Raw genomic sequence first — 16,776 nt, forward strand, 5'->3', positions numbered from 1 at the left:
AGTTTTTTTTTATAAAACTGCTGGTTAGTTTTGTAAGATACCTCGTATATGCACGCATTAGTTCCGCGTTCTACGCCTGATGGCACCGGAACTTCTGGTGGCGGGCAGACTATAGCGGAGCGCACTGTACTATGAAGATGGCTGAGTCCTCAGAGTTTACTCGCTGTTTACTGGAACTTCCCAAAGTGTCAGTAAATGATGTGAGGCGGATTGTTCGTTTAGCGACCTCAACTCCACAAAGCCCGATTGAGAAAGGATTTAAATTTTATGTTTGTTCCTACAGCCCTGACCGGAGCACTTCGGTCTCTTCAAGTGCCAGATCCACTGCACCTGGCTCTGTGGAAGAGCAGTAGTCGTGGTCAGGCAAAGTTACCTCCATTGCTAGTTCCTCCAGGTGATCAGCGAGAGGGTTTGGTTGCTCTCTTCGCTCCCAAACACCGGGACGAGGGACAGGAATGGAGTAGTTGTTCCACTCAAAAAGAACAGGGACGGCTCCTTTTTTTAAAGAAACGACGCCCCTATGTGGTTGACGGCTGGATCACATCAGCAGGCAGAAACTGCCGAGAAAGACTCTGGTGTTACCCGTTACTACAAAATGATCCCTTCAAATATTTATGACCCATTTCCTTTACTGCTCAGCATCTTTCGGGAAAGAGAAAAAACTCAAAACGGAGTTACACCACGCAGAACCTGTACATTTGGGTACACAGCAGTGATAGCTCGATGTGCTAGCCTCTCACCTCTGGAAAGAAAACTTGGTCTTCTTCGATGTTAAGACGGATACACATAACCACAAAAATATGAGCAATGACAAAAAAAAAAAAACTAGAAACGTTATAAATTGATTAAACGCTGGCATCCACCATAACTGGAAATGACACAGCAATCAGAGATTTTAACGGAAATATGTCACACCCAGTGATGCCGGTAACGTTACTTAGTAACGCGTTACTCTAATCTGACCACTTTTTTTAGTAACGAGTAATCTAACGTGTTAATCTTTCCAAATCAGTAATCAGATTAAAGTTACTTCTGCAAGTCACTGTACGTTACTATTATTTTTCATTGTGGGTCGATAGCAGCATTAAACTTGGTCTGTGGGCAGGAGGTCGGGGTTCGACTGAACTGCCCACTTTAAGCAAGCTGTGAGCTTTTCATCTGCGGTTTTCTGCAGCAGCTCGTCCTCACCTCTCAAAGCACGGTGACAACAGCACACCTGCACTGAGCTTTACAAAGACATTTTTATGTTTTTAATCCTTTATTTAAAATTCTGAGCTGAGCTGTTCCATATCTGGTCATTAGCAACAGTTGATCCTCCGCGACGCGTCAACTACTAACACTATTTTCCACTCAAATGCACCTAAACTCTCTTTCTGAGGACCACATGATGTGAAAACGCAATAAAACTTTCTTACCTGTAAATCTGGTCATGTTTTCTGCATAAATAAATGTTATCCATTCTTTTTACATTTGCGCAATATCTCTAAAATTAGAAAGGTCTTGTCTCAGAGTGATGCTGAAAAACTAATTCATGCATTTATTTCCTCTAGGCTGGACTATTGTAATTCATTATTATCAGGTTGTCCTAAAAGTTCCCTGAAAAGCGTTCATTTAATTCAAAATGCTGCAGCTACAGTACTGACAGGGACTAGAAGGAGAGAGCATACCTCACCCATATTGGCCTCTCTTCATTGGCTTCCTGTTAATTCTAGAATAGAATTTAAAATTCTTCTTCTTACTTATAAGGTTTTGAATAATCAGGTCCCATCTTATCTTAGGGACCTCATAGTACCATATCACCCCAATAGAGCGCTTCGCTCTCAGACTGCAGGCTTACTTGTAGTTCCTAGGGTTTGTAAGAGTTGAATGGGAGGCAGAGCTTTCAGCTTTCAGGCTCCTCTCCTGTGGAACCAGCTCCCAATTCAGATCAGGAAGACAGACACCCTCTCTACTTTTAAGATTAGGCTTAAAACTTTCCTTTTTGCTAAAGCTTATAGTTAGGGCTGGATCAGGTGACCCTGAACCATCCCTTAGTTATGGTGCTATAGACTTAGACTGCTGGGGGGTTCCCATGATGCACTGAGTGTTTCTTTCTCTTTTTGCTCTGTATGCACCACTCTGCATTTAATCATTAGTGATTGATCTCTGCTCCCCTCCACAGCATGTCTTTTTCCTGATTCTCTCCCCTCAGCCCCAACCAGTCCCAGCAGAAGACTGCCCCTCCCTGAGCCTGGTTCTGCTGGAGGTTTCTTCCTGTTAAAAGCGAGTTTTTCCTTCCCACTGTCGCCAAGTGCTTGCTCACAGGGGGTCGTTTTGACCGTTGGGGTTTTTCTGTAATTATTGTATGGCTTTTGCCTTGCAATATAAAGTGCCTTGGGGCGACTGTTGTTGTGATTTGGCGCTATATAAATAAAATTGATTTGATTTCTGCTCAACCACCAAAGCAGGGGCGAATCCAGATGGAATGGGGGCGTGGGGCAAGGATGTGCCCTCCCCCCACAACACCCCTAAGGTCCAGTTTTGAAGCCTTTTTTTACTACAACTACTAATACTACTTATAATAATAATAATTTCGACAAGTAAAATGTTTAGAGAGAATTTAAATGTTAGAAAAATGTTAGAAAGAGTTTAATAGTTACATTTATAAACAATGTAGGCTAGAAATTGCAAGTTTTACTGTTACAGTGCTGTCAACAGTTAAATATGAGATCAAGAAAGAGGTCTTTATTTTACTTTTTATAAAACAAGTATTTATTTTCACTGAAGTCAAGAAAGGGTGACTATAAAGCAAGTTTTGGATAAACAAGTATCATTGTCATGTTGAGGTGGCAGAGGGTTGTTGTCGACAGCTGGTGAAAGTAACTAAAAAAGTAACTAGTAATCTAGCTTAGTTACTTTTACAACTGAGTAATCAGTAAAGTAACTAAGTTACTGTTTCAAGGAGTAATCAGTAATCAGTAATTGGATTACTTTTTCAAAGTAACTGTGGCAACACTGGTCACACCACTCCGTGCATATAGTCCATAGTATAACCAGCAGGAGACCATTGATGTGTTCAGTGAATTTGGTGACATCACACCTGAATTTTTTGAATGTTTTTCTGGTGTCTCTCTTCATCTTTGCACTTTGTAGACGGCCCCTATGCTACCATTTCTCAGCCGCCTGCTCGTTCAGATCAGTGTTATTTTTCCAGCTCAGAGGACAGCTCGTATGGATAAAAATAAGGTTGTAGCTCGTTGTCTAGCTTCCTGAGGTTAGAAACTAGTGTTGTTTGTTTTTGTACAATTTTTCCCTTAAGATTTATTGAGCCGTGAACTTTGAATCTGTGAATTCTCGAGGTTGCTGCCACGTCACTTTGGCGAAGTGGCCAATCCAAAGGGGAGAATTCGTATTTCCGTGGCTGGCCGCTTGGTGACGTCATGCTCGGGCTGTATGCTGTTCTGTTAAAATCAGCTGGTTTGTTTTTGTTGCTAGCTTGCTTCTATCAGCTAGCTGACAGCTATCATTGCCTGGAATGGTGAGATTTAAACACCAAGCTGACCTGAAATAAACCATCATACATTAAATTGACTTTATTGACGAGTCTGAACCCTTTGAAAAGTGACCAAATTACATGTATTTGTATTGAGTTTGGCGATGTTTTCACCAACAGCAAACAGCCCCTAGAGGTTTAATGCATGGATAACCGACCTTGAGAATATCTTTCTAACTTTACCGGAGTCTCCAGGGGAGGTTTCTGTCCTCCCAGAGTTGAAACCTACATTACCGTTTGACAGTCAAACGCAACACCTGCTGCTGTCCCCGGAGCAGGTCGGAAGCTTGACACCAGAAGCGATAGCCCGCTCAGACCACCTCCCCGAGGCTCATATCCGATAACAAAATCAATTCTGCTGCAACACCCCATAAATCCTGTGGTAAATGCAAGTCAAGATGTGGTTTGTATGCAGTACCTCGTAAGCGCCATCCCAGTTTGTGTGCAAAACCACATAGTGAACAGTGCACCACTCACTGGCATGTATCTCGGTCACGTGACGCAAAGATTGCAGTGCCCACGAGAGCTTCTCTGATGCTGCGTTTACACATAACGACAGCATGTCACGAATGCCACAAAGTATACATTCGTGGCTGCTGATCACGAATGTGATGATTTGAGGCAGAGGCGTCAGGTGTCCTCAAGAACTGCTGCAACCTGTTACCACATAACAGCACATCGTTAAGTTCTGTCACATTGTGAATGAGGCAACTTGTCTCTACACACACACACACACACACCCACACCCATATTCATCCATTTGCTGATGAACAATTCAAATCTCTCCAGTTTGCTCCTTTAAATCCACGCCAGAAGAACTTTGTCACTGCATGCTTAGTTGGGCTCTGTGCCGTGGAGTGGCGCAGATAGGAGGAGGAGACAGAGAGAGCCAGATGTGTGGCTTTAAGCGGGTCTCATCTCGCTCGTTTTCCCAAACATCAGGCGCAGCAGCAGGTGGAAAACCTGCAGGAGCACGCTGAGGAGCATTGGAACGAAACTTTTAGCCAACTTGGTGTCTCTGTCCTAGCGTACATTAAAGTGATGGACTTACTGAGTTTTGCAAACAAACTGAAGGTGGAGATACCAGGTTTTGCAATCATATATATTAAAGGTTGCTAATTAACACATTTCTGAATAAAGGTTGATTTTTGAGATTCTGCTATTTTGTTCAGTGCACCATAACCATTCCATAACACGAAAGAATGATTCATGAAGATGTACAACTTCCTTCCATTTACGATTTGCATCTGATTCACGTTTTGAGGTTAACCACCCCTACGTTTTCTGGTTCAGGCTCAAAACCTCTGATTCACCCCTCGTACCATAAGTGACTCTGAGGTAAATGTACCTCCCTTTTTTAAACAGACTTGAGTCACATGCCTTTTTCAGGTTTGATTAACCTCCCTTTCTGAAACACAAAGCTCAGTTTCCCTCATTTTACGGTTAAAAACTCAGAGTTTTCACCCAACTTGCTTTCTGGAACAGACCCCAGATGGGAAACGACCCAAGGAACTTTTGCAATTTTATTATTCCTGTAATAAATTTAACAAGAAGGCCTGTTCTCTTTTAGGTGGTAAACTTCCACATTTTCAGAATGTTGGCCTGTCACCCTCCCTTTTCTCAAGTTCACAAGTTCTGATTCCTGGATACAGTTGAGTCAATAGGATGACTAATGACAGAATGTCTGTTAGTCCATCGTGTACCAAAACAAACAGAAACAGGGGGGAATCAACACATGTTGTGGCTCGCAAGTGCAGTGAACTTCCTCAGTTCATCCCAGTACAGTGAGCAAAAAAAAAAAAAAGAAGTTTGAATAGTGCGAGGAGATCAGTGGTGTGGTGGTGGTGGTGAGAAATCAAGGCTGAAAACAGATTTTCAGTTGCAACTTGTCAACTTTCTGGTGGAATTTATGAAGGCACTAATGGTTGGAGGGGACCACTTTGGGTCCTGCATGGCAACCACCCAGTCCCAGACAGACAACCAGTCCATCCCCACTTCACCGTAAAAGTGACATTTACATATAAGGGTAGACAGTTACCACTGTACTGTACATATTTTTTTATATATAATGCACAGTGCAACAGCTAAGCATTTTCTCTTTTCTTACATCTGTTGACTTGATTTTTCTCATCATTCACATTTCTGCTTCTTGTATCTTCTTTGCACAATCCACTGATCATACATACATCATTGCTCATCCATTAGCCTGACTGTCTAAAGTCAAATGTTATGAAGTTATGGGGGTTACAAATAGCAAAAATGATGACAAAGGGCAATTTTTAATTGTCCAGTGGTCACAAATAAAAAAAAAAGAATATTCCAATATTGGTTAAAAAAGGTAATGCAAAATGTAGTTAATCAGCTAATCAGATTTCAAAAAGAAATAGTTAGCACCATTTGTTATGTTTAGTTATCATGTTATAGAGTCGAGTGGACGTTGACCTTGTTTGCGCTTTACTTTGGAGACCAAACATTCAGACCAGCAAAAACTATTCCATTTTTAGTCCTCACTCATCCTATCCTCACATGCTTCTCTGGTATTCCTTTGTCCAAAAACTCCTGATGTGACATGATGGCATCATTGCAAATGACCTTGCAAAAAAAAAAAAAAAAATCCTTATTTTGCAATAACTGAAATTCTACCCACACATCTTCTTGTTCATAGTGTGCTGCAGATGCACGTACTGTGTTTCCTCATATGTTTACTTACACACACATTTTGGTATAAAAGAGCTTCTGCCCCTGCATAGCGTGCACTTGAAAGACCTGCTCAGCAGCGTGAAATCTGCAAGGCGTGAAGATGTTCTCCCCAGGAAGCGCTGTGTTCCTGTGCTTAGCACTCGCTGTAACTAATGGTCTACCTGTGTGAGTACAACTGATCTCTTCTAATGTGTGGACATTCTGTGGATTTACATTCCTATCAACACATACCTGTGCATCCATATCTCCAGTACTCGTGCTAATTTAAAATCACAAAATCTTTCACATGTGCATTTGTTGGCTGAATTTAGGGCAGTTTTTAATAAAATTATATCAAAGACAAAAGTCAGACATTACTCAAGATATATGCTAAATGTAAAGGTTAACACACATCAGAGTGACATATGCATGCGTGCGTGCGTGCGTGCGTGCGTGCGTGCGTGCGTGCGTGCGTGCGTGCATCAGACAAATAATCTCAGCAACTGCTTGGCCAGTTTCATTCATATTGTACTTGTGGAATTCTATTAATCCCATTTATATAAAGGTCAGTGGTCAAGGATAACTAAGGTCACTGAATAGTCTGAAAAATCAAATTTTTTGCAATAACTTTTAAACTAAATGAACCAGAAGAATACTCTCAAGTGTGTATGAATCAGTAAATTAAGCACCATCTGCTGATCTATATGTGGTGTCATGCTGATGGCACCACATGACATCATGCTAAAAAATATATAACATTTTCTGCAATAACTTGCATATGAATCAGTAATGCCATATGCTCATTTGTAAGTGACAACATGATGATGACACCATATGCCATGGCGTAACAATGTATGATGCAAAGACCAGTTTTCTCAGTAACCCTGATACTAGTAGGTACAAGGATGATGTATATTAATCAGAAAAAAGAACATCATATAATTTTTGTGCGACATCATGATGACGTCATGGCATTATTATGGTTTATAGTGGCCAGTAAGCCTTCTCTGTATGATCCTGATGTGTACAGGTCAGTCTAGAAAAGAGTGGTTCCTAACTTTCCACACTTCTTTTGGTTTGATTTGTTGCAATCAACTTAATAATTTTCCACTGCTGCTGCTGCTGCTGCACTGTTTGCAGTATTCACCAACACATGTGGGGAGATGACAGGGGGGAGACTGTGAACTCTCTGATTGCTTATTGTGTACATTGATCATCTTCCAAAGTTCTGCTTCAGACCGATAACACCAGTGCCAGTGCACTGGTCACTGTTCATTGGTTTCATAAGTCTGTTTGTTTTTCCCAAAGTTCAGTTGATGGATCAATTGTACAAATACAATAATGTCAAGTAATCACATTCTGACTGTAGTTTGTCACTGATTAACTTCTGATAGACACTGTTCTATGCTAAAGTGTCATTTGTATTTAAATGACAGAATTTGTTTTTGTTTTGTTGTCCACAGAGTCCAGAGTCCAAATCAAGGTGCGTTCTTAGCAAACCATGTTCAACTAATAATGTTTTCTCACTTACTTGTCACATTATGCAAAATGTACTTATTCATTTTTCACAGGAATATTAGTCTCTGATTGTCCACCCACCACTTTAATCATACCTTAGATCTTGTTCTGACTTATGGTATGGAAATTGAAGACTTAACAGTATTCCCTGAAAACCCCCTTCTGTCTGATCATTTCTTAATAACATTTACATTTACTCTGATGGACTACCCAGCAGTGGGGAATAAGTTTCATTACAGTAGAAGTCTTTCAGAAAGCACTGTAACTAGGTTTAAGGATATGATTCCTTCTTTATGTTCTCCAATGCCATATACCAACACAGGGCAGAGTAGCTAGCAGAGTAGCTACCTAAACTCTGTGAGTGAGATAGAGTATCTCGTCATTAGTTTTATATCCTCATTGAGGACAACTTTGGATTCTGTAGCTCCTCTGAAAAAGAGAGCCTTAAATCAGAAGTGCCTGACTCCGTGTTATAACTCGCAAACTCGCAACTTAAAGCAGATAACCCGTAAGTTGGAGAGGAAATGGCATCTCACTAATTTAGAAGATCTTCACTTAGCCTGGAAAAAGAGTCTGTTGCTCTATAAAAAAAAGCGCTCCGTAAAGCTAGGACATCTTACTACTCATCACTAATTGAAGAAAATAAGAACAACCCCAGGTTTCTTTTCAGCACTGTAGCCAGGCTGACAAAGAGTCAGAGCTCTATTGAGCCGAGTATTCCTTTAACTTTAACTAGTAATGACTTCATGACTTTCTCTGCTAATAAAATTTTAACTATTAGAGAAAAAAATACTCAAAACCATCCCAAAGACATATCGTTCTCTTTGGCTGCTTTCAGTGATGCCGGCATTTGGTTAGACTCTTTCTCTCCGATTGTTCTGTCTGAATTATTTTCATTAGTTACTTCCTCCAAACCATCAACATGTCTATTAGACCCCATTCCTACCAGGCTGCTCAAGGAAGCCCTACCATTAATTAATGCTTTGATCTTAAATATGATCAATCTATCTTTATTAGTTGGCTATGTACCACAGGCTTTTAAGGTGGCAGTAATTAAACCATTACTTAAAAAGCCATCACTTGACCCAGCTATCTTAGCTAATTATAGGCCAATCTCCAACCTTCCTTTTCTCTCACAAATTCTTGAAAGGGTAGTTGTAAAACAGCTAACTGATCATCTGCAGAGGAATGGTCTATTTGAAGAGTTTCAGTTAGGGTTTAGAATTAATCATAGTACAGAAACAGCATTAGTGAAGGTTACAAATGATCTTCTTATGGCCTCAGACAGTGGACTCATCTCTGTGCTTGTCCTGTTAGACCTCAGTGCTGCTTTTGATACTGTTGACCATAAAATTTTATTACAGAGATTAGAGCATGCCATAGGTATTAAAGGCACTGTGCTGCGGTGGTTTGAATCATATTTATCTAATAGATTACAATTTGTTCATGTAAATGGGGAATCTTCTTCACAGACTAAGGTTAATTATGGAGTTCCACAAGGTTCTGTGCTAAGACCAATTTTATTCACTTTATACATGCTTCCCTTAGGCAGTACTATTAGACAGCATTGTTTAAATTTTCATTGTTACGCAGATGATACCCAGCTTTATCTATCCATGAAGCCAGAGGACACACACCAATTAGCTAAACTGCAGGATTGTCTTACAGACATAAAGACATGGATGACCTCTAATTTCCTGCTTTTAAACTCAGATAAAACTGAACTTATTGTACTTGGCCCCACAAATCTTAGAAACATGGTGTCTAACCAGATCCTTATTCTGGATGGCATTACCCTGACCTCTAGTAATACTGTGAGAAATATTGGAGTCATTTTTGATCAGGATATGTCATTCAATGCGCATATTAAATAAATATGTAGGACTGCTTTTTTGCATTTGCGCAATATCTCTAAAATTAGAAAGGTCTTGTCTCAGAGTGATGCTGAAAAACTAATTCATGCATTTATTTCCTCTAGGCTGGACTATTGTAATTCATTATTATCAGGTTGTCCTAAAAGTTCCCTGAAAAGCCTTCAGTTAATTCAAAATGCTGCAGCTAGAGTACTGACAGGGACTAGAAGGAGAGAGCATATCTCACCCATATTGGCCTCTCTTCATTGGCTTCCTGTTAATTCTAGAATAGAATTTAAATTTCTTCTTCTTACTTATAAGGTTTGAATAATCAGGTCCCATCTTATCTTAGGGACCTCATAGTACCATATCACCCCAATAGAGCGCTTCGCTCTCAGACTGCAGGCTTACTTGTAGTTCCTAGGGTTTGTAAGAGTAGAATGGGAGGCAGAGCTTTCAGCTTTCAGGCTCCTCTCCTGTGGAACCAGCTCCCAATTCGGATCAGGGAGACAGACACCCTCTCTACTTTTAAGATTAGGCTTAAAAGTTTCCTTTTTGCTAAAGCTTATAGTTAGGGCTGGATCAGGTGACCCTGAACCATCCCTTAGTTATGCTGCTATAGACTTAGACTGTTGGGGGGTTCCCATGATGCACTGAGTGTTTCTTTCTCTTTTTGCTCTGTATGCACCACTCTGCATTTAATCATTAGTGATTGATCTCTGCTGCCCTCCACAGCATGTCTTTTTCCTGGTTCTCTCCCTCAGCCCCAACCAGTCCCAGCAGAAGACTGCCCCTCCCTGAGCCTGGTTCTGCTGGAGGTTTCTTCCTGTTAAAAGGGAGTTTTTCCTTCGCACTGTCACCAAGTGCTTGCTCACAGGGGGTCGTTTTGACCGTTGGGGTTTTTACGTAATTATTGTATGGCTTTGCCTTACAACATAAAGCGCCTTGGGGCAACTGTTTGTTGTGATTTGGCGCTATATAAATAAAATTGATTGATTGATTGATTGATTGATTGATTGATTGATTGATTGTGTCTGCTGAACCTTAACCTGTGAAAACAGACTATTCTCTGATTCCTACACAGTTTGTTGTGATGACAAAGGTTGTTGTACAGAATTGTTTCTTTAAGATCTCTTCACTTATTAGACTTGTCCATTGGGCTTTTTATTTATCCATACTTCTGGGTTATTTGTGCACCCCACCACTGCTTTGGAAACTTTTTTGGAGCAAATTCATGCAAACATTGCTGCATTTTTCAGTATTATTCATGATGATGTGGGTTCTGATTATAGTAGTTTTACTCAGTTTTGTATATTAATAACTGTTTCATGCCAACTTTATTATTTGTATTTAGCTCTGCCAGACCGGTGTGAAGGTATTGAGTTTGATGCCATCGCTCCTGATGAGAAAGGAACTGTTTTCTTCTTCAAAGGTATGGAACATTTTTGTGAACTCCATCTTTTTTTACTTAATCCATTCTGTGCAAAATATAACATAAAAATTGCTTAACAATGACCTTTAAAAATGAAACTTTTTAAGATTTGTAAATATATTTGGTGTGGTATAGTAAAAAATGCATTTGATATATCCGTCCCAGGTAGCCACCTGTGGAATGGCTTCCATGGTCCGGCTCATCCAGCCAATGAGACCTTCAAAGAGTTGGATAACCATGATGCTGGCCATGTTGATGCTGCCTTCCGCATGCACACTGAAAATCCTCAGGACCATGATCATATGTACTTATTCTTGGTAAAATCCAAATATTTTGTGTATTTTCTCTTAACAATCTCAGATCAAGAGATATGGCTGGAAAAGCATAGCATTGGTATCACTCATTGATTTTTCTGATGTTATATGTATTCTTCAACTGTAATGTCCAGGATGACAAGGTCTTCAGTTATTTTAACCACACTCTAGAAGACGGGTATCCTAAAACAATCCAGGAAGATTTTCCTGAAGTCCCCAGTCATCTGGATGCTGCAGTGGAGTGTCCAAAAGGAGAGTGCAATGAAGACTCAGTTCTGTTTTTCAAAGGTTGTTAATGTTCTGCAAAAATAATAGTATAAAATTGTGTTGATGGCATAACATGTAGATGTTAACTGGTTAGATTATTCTAGTGCTACACAATATAATAATCACAGTAATTTTACAGATTATCCTAAGTAGGGGCTATGACTTTCTAAGAAAGTCTTAAATATCCTGCTAATACAGCACAGGGAAAGAATTCAGTGTTGGCTTTGATGACCAGTTAACTTACTGGGATATGGGTTGTACTTCAAATCGGTAGAACTGGGTTCAGTTCCTGGTTATGTTACCAGCCTGTGACCTTGGAAAATACATCATCTGTCATCTGCAATGTCTCAGTCCACCGGACTCTAACTGGGTACCAGCATTCACTGGGGAAGTAACCTGCACTGGACTGGGGGGATTTGTAGACTCTCACCCACCTCACACTGTGGTATCTGGGGATAAGCATGGGCACCAATGGGCTTACAGTTTGCACAGTACTTATTTCTTCTTTGGTGACTACAAGACCCATTCATCACTAGGAATCAGTCTTGGGCTTCTTCTATTTTTTCTCTACATGATACATCCTTGAACGTGGCTATGTCATCAAAAAATACATTCATACTCATAATGCTGCTGATGACACACAATTACACATTTCATATATGGAGAGAGAGGAGCACAATCTCAGTTATGCAATACTACATCATTATGGCGACACCTTCTTAGCATCGCACCAGTCTCCACTCTCGTGGGTTAAAACTGGGTGAACATTTTTACGGTGATTGGTGTAGTAGTTCAGCAACACTGGGGGAGTGAACCTAGTGTGGCTCTTTCAAATCAAAGTACCTGGAGTAAGCATATAATGAACATATGTTGATGATATTGTTATATATTAGTAAAAAGTAAGTCCCTTCAGCATATCCCTTGTTTTTCACTTGGGGTCGCCACAGCAGATCTGAGGTGGATTGGCACAAGTTTCACACCGGATGCCCTTCCTGATGCAACTCCATATTAGAAAAAGGCCAGGGATGGGGTTTGAACCAGGAACTGTCCACACTGGAAACAAGCACACTTAACCGCTTGACCACACCACCCGTATTGTTATACATCAGTACTTAAGGAAATGTCTAAAAGCAGAAGTGATGTTGCTGCATTTTGAGTACAGTATTAAGTGAAACAGACTTTGCAAGTTTAAGTTGCTCATCATGCAATTAAGGCAGTCAATTTTTAAATAATGATTCCCACTTCAGGGCATGACGTGTATGTATTTGACATTGCCACAAAGACAGTGAAAATGAAGACATGGTCCCACCTGCCTGTCTGCACATCTGCTCTTCGCTGGTTGGAGCATCACTACTGTTTCAATAATCACAGCTTTACCAAGTTCCACCCCATGTCTGGAAGTGTAACCAATGGCTACCCAAAGGATGCCAGAAATTACTTTATGAGTTGCCCCAACTTTGGTGAGTTCATAATGATATATCAGTAAAAGAACACTCATAGTCTCAAACACTGGATACAATTAATATATGAATATTTCATATTTATCAACTTTTGACTAAACTTTACACAGGTCATGGAGCTGGCAGCAAAGTCCCAAAATGCAGTGAAATCAAAATTGATGCCATCACCACTGATGACACAGGCAAAACTTACGTCTTTATAGGTACTGATCAGATCACATTACTGCGGCCTCAGAAACACGAAACCAGCAGCCAGTAATTCTGAACATGTGGATTTCTGTATTTACTATCATGGTTTTCATCTGTTCAGGTCACAAGTACATGCGTTTGGACAGCCATCGTGACGGACTGCACGCCTTCTCAATCACCAAAAAATGGAAGGAAATGACCAACGGAGTGGACGCTGCTTTCTCCTATACTAATAACATCTATTTCATTAAGGTCATTTTAAATACGCAGTCAAGATGTATTTTAATATGCATCCAAAAAGCTAAAATGTATTGTATTATTTATTCAATTAATGAATAAATAAATAATAAAATTATTTTCTTCTGCCAACCACTGCCAGGGTGATCAAGTTTACATCTATAAACCAGGTGCTCAGTACACACTGGTCAAAGGTTATCCTAAAACCCTGAAGGAAGAGCTCAACATTGAAGGACATGTGGACGCTGCTTTTGTCTGTAACAATGAAGACATCGTTCATGTCATCCAAGGTGAGTGTTTCATTATAGTTTTACCTCTGCCAAGGAGACTATGATTTCATGGCTGGCTGTGGCACGCTGGTTGGCTGGTGTAGTTGGCTGGCTGTGTATTTCTGGTGGCTGGTTGTGGCTGACTATGGCTTGCTGGCTTTGGGTGCTGCTGGCTCAAACATATATCTCAAACATATACGTATATGGTCTCGTGGTTAAGCATTGGGCTTGAGACCAGAGGATCCTTGGTTCAAATCCTAGCCTGACCGTAAAATCACTAAGGGCACTTGACAAGGGCCGTAATCTCCTAGTTGCTCCCAGTGTGTAGTAAACACCTTGTATGGCATCACCCTGACATTGGGGTGGATGTGAGCCATTATTGTAAAGCGCTTTGAGCATCTGAGGCAGATGGAAAAGCGCTATATAAATGCAGTCCATTTACCATATATTTATTTGATTAAATTGTGAATTCTCAATGTGTGATTTTCTGCTGTGCAGTCATTTATTTTGTATCAAGTGCTAAATGTAACAATTTATTTAAAAATATAGTATTTACTTAAGTTACACATTTACTATCAAAAATTCTATATACTGTGCATTTATTCCAACAGGTAGGAAGTTGATTGATGTTAACCTGGTTTCTACACCAAGGGCCGTGCTCTCAGAGAGGCCAATGCCTCTGTCTGGCATTGATGGTGCCATGTGTGGGGCAAATGGAATTCATTTGTTTAAGGGCACTGTATATTACCACTATGAATCTGTGATGGTAATGGCTATGTCCAAAATTATGCCTATACCTCATCCTGTCACCTCAGCAATTCTTGGATGTGAGGATTAGGAGCAGCAAAACTGAAAGTTAACAGTACATATTCCAACCTTCTTCACAACACCGACCCCTGAACATTTCAAGGACACAGCCTCCAAAAGCTTAATCACAGGAATTGTATGCAAAAGCAGTAAAACATCAAGGGCATATTGATCATAAAATAGACCACATCTTGTCACAAGTGCATGGAAGCAAAATTATAGCACGTGTGTATTTTGAAAAACAGGCAGTCAAGTCCAACTTTTACATGGTGAATAAAAGTGGAACTGTAAAAACTGGTGTGTGGTCATTATTACAAGAACAGTTTGTGGTATTATTATTTTGTTTGTAGGCATCACATGATGCACTGAAAATAATTGTGAAGGATAAAGTCCAAATTACCAGCAAGTTTTACCAGCAAGCTCTTTTGGCCTGAAAATTATGTTATGTTTCCCCTCATAAGACGATTATTTGGAATAATTACAATGCTGTTGGGAATAAATCTATTTTCATTCCAAATTGGCTTGATAAAGGTATTGTGTATGTGTTTGATCTCTTCGACAATGATAGTATAATGCTTAGTTATGAATGTTTTCTTCTCATTAAATTTTTCCCTATAACAAGTAGAGAAATTAACCAGGTTACAAAAGCTCACCTCAACACCTCAAGGTTTGTGTTAACTTGTGAAAATTCATCTTCAATATCAAGACGTGATAAGAGTAGAGTCTCCTTTAATGATTCATGGTATCGACATATTGGATTCTATGTGCAAGAATAAACATATTAGGAACACACTATATTAAACAAGGAAAATAACTCCAATATGGGATTCTGGGACAACACCTTGTCGTATATTTTTTGTGGGGAAAAGCATGCTTGTTACCATACCAATACTGCATCAACCCCAAGAGAGGTTCACATCATGGTTGTACACAACATATATATCACAAATGCATAGCTATCAAAATTTTTAATTTTTAGATATTGAAAATAAATGTAACTTCTGTAATGATGAATCTGAAACTTCACTACACTTATTCTATCATTCCATCCACTCTATTACATTTTGGACTAAATTAGAAACATATATGCTGGGTAAAATCAGACACCTATTGTTTTTAATTGTAAATCTGTTATTACATTTTTTTTTTCTTCTTCAAGAGAGAAGCATTGAATACATTGTCAACCTTTTAATATTGTTTGGTAAATTCCATATTCATAAATTCAGAGTATTGAAAAATGTCATATAACTGTCAATCTCTATAAGGAACTTTTTAAAGAGAATTAAATGTTGAAGAATCTTTTTACTTTTGTTACTACTTTTGTTATTGTACAATTTATTTTATTTTTTCCTCTATCTCTTATTATCCATGTTAATGCTGTTGATGTTATTGTGGCCTTGTCTTTTGTTCGTTTGTTTGTTAATGTGTTTGTTGAAATAAGGTTTTGAAAAAAGTCAAGGATAAAGTCCAAAGGATATAGTGTGGGTAGCATGTGGCCACTAGAGGCCAGACATTACAAAGGAACACATTATGTTGACTACTTGATACTGTATGGAACCTGCAGAACTTTAATACGATATGTTTTCGAAAGGAAGCCTTGAATTCTTCATTTATTACGTTCACCAAGAATCAAGTTTCACTTTATAGTCTTTGAAGGATTACATCAAAACTACTTCGCAGATACATATTGGGGCATGGAAGATTCCATTAAATTTTGGAGGTGATCTGCATCCGAATCCGGATTCTGAATCAAGAGATATGATCCAGACCCAGATCTGGATTCTGGATCGAGATTCACTTTATATAGGCTTTGAAGGATTACGTCAGAACTACTTTACGGATTCTTACCAAATTTTCACCACGGATACATATTAAGCCGTGATCCGGATCCAGATCGGCGGATGTCAGAAATCTGTGATTGCTCTTGTTATTATTATCATTATTATTTACCTTAACATTAAACCATAGGGACACATGATTTGATTGGTGATGCCATACAAGTATTATATGTATGCATCTTACACTGAGTACACTATAGCCAACCATCACTTGTTTCCTCTGTGAACCGACCAGCTTGTTTTTGCTACAACAGTACAATCAGCTGCTAATAACAACTGTTTATATTTTACATCAGTGTGGTTGCCTGCTTCAGGGTCCCCACTTGTACTGGAAATGTGACACTTTTTATTAACAGTCATCCATAGCTATTAAGAACAGAC

The 16,776-nt window shown here is 39.5% G+C and overlaps 1 protein-coding gene across 1 annotated transcript; it reads left to right on the plus strand.

Moving 5' to 3' along the window:
- The first annotated feature begins 137 nt into the window (after positions 1-137).
- LOC117514935 (hemopexin-like) lies at positions 138-14,793 on the plus strand. Its single transcript, XM_034175506.1, has 12 exons — positions 138-216; positions 284-394; positions 6,325-6,397; positions 10,191-10,213; positions 10,937-11,014; positions 11,180-11,331; positions 11,463-11,616; positions 12,843-13,055; positions 13,166-13,258; positions 13,366-13,496; positions 13,624-13,771; positions 14,362-14,793. Exons 1-12 carry the CDS (start codon positions 138-140, stop codon positions 14,586-14,588), a joined length of 1,482 nt encoding a protein of 493 aa, XP_034031397.1. The 3' UTR covers positions 14,589-14,793.
- The last annotated feature ends 1,983 nt before the right edge of the window (positions 14,794-16,776 follow it).

Source organism: Thalassophryne amazonica, chromosome 8, assembly GCF_902500255.1.
Source record: "Thalassophryne amazonica chromosome 8, fThaAma1.1, whole genome shotgun sequence".
Lineage (NCBI taxonomy): Eukaryota > Metazoa > Chordata > Actinopteri > Batrachoidiformes > Batrachoididae > Thalassophryne > Thalassophryne amazonica.

Excerpts from the sequence above, each read along its gene's own strand:
- LOC117514935 (XM_034175506.1), top strand. The coding sequence starts at position 138 with ATGGCTGAGTCCTCAGAGTTTACTCGCTGTTTACTGGAACTTCCCAAA. Across the intron at positions 11,332-11,462 it reads ATCATATGTACTTATTCTTG|GATGACAAGGTCTTCAGTTA; the intron begins GTAAAATCCAAA and ends TGTAATGTCCAG. Across the intron at positions 13,259-13,365 it reads CAAAACTTACGTCTTTATAG|GTCACAAGTACATGCGTTTG; the intron begins GTACTGATCAGA and ends TCATCTGTTCAG.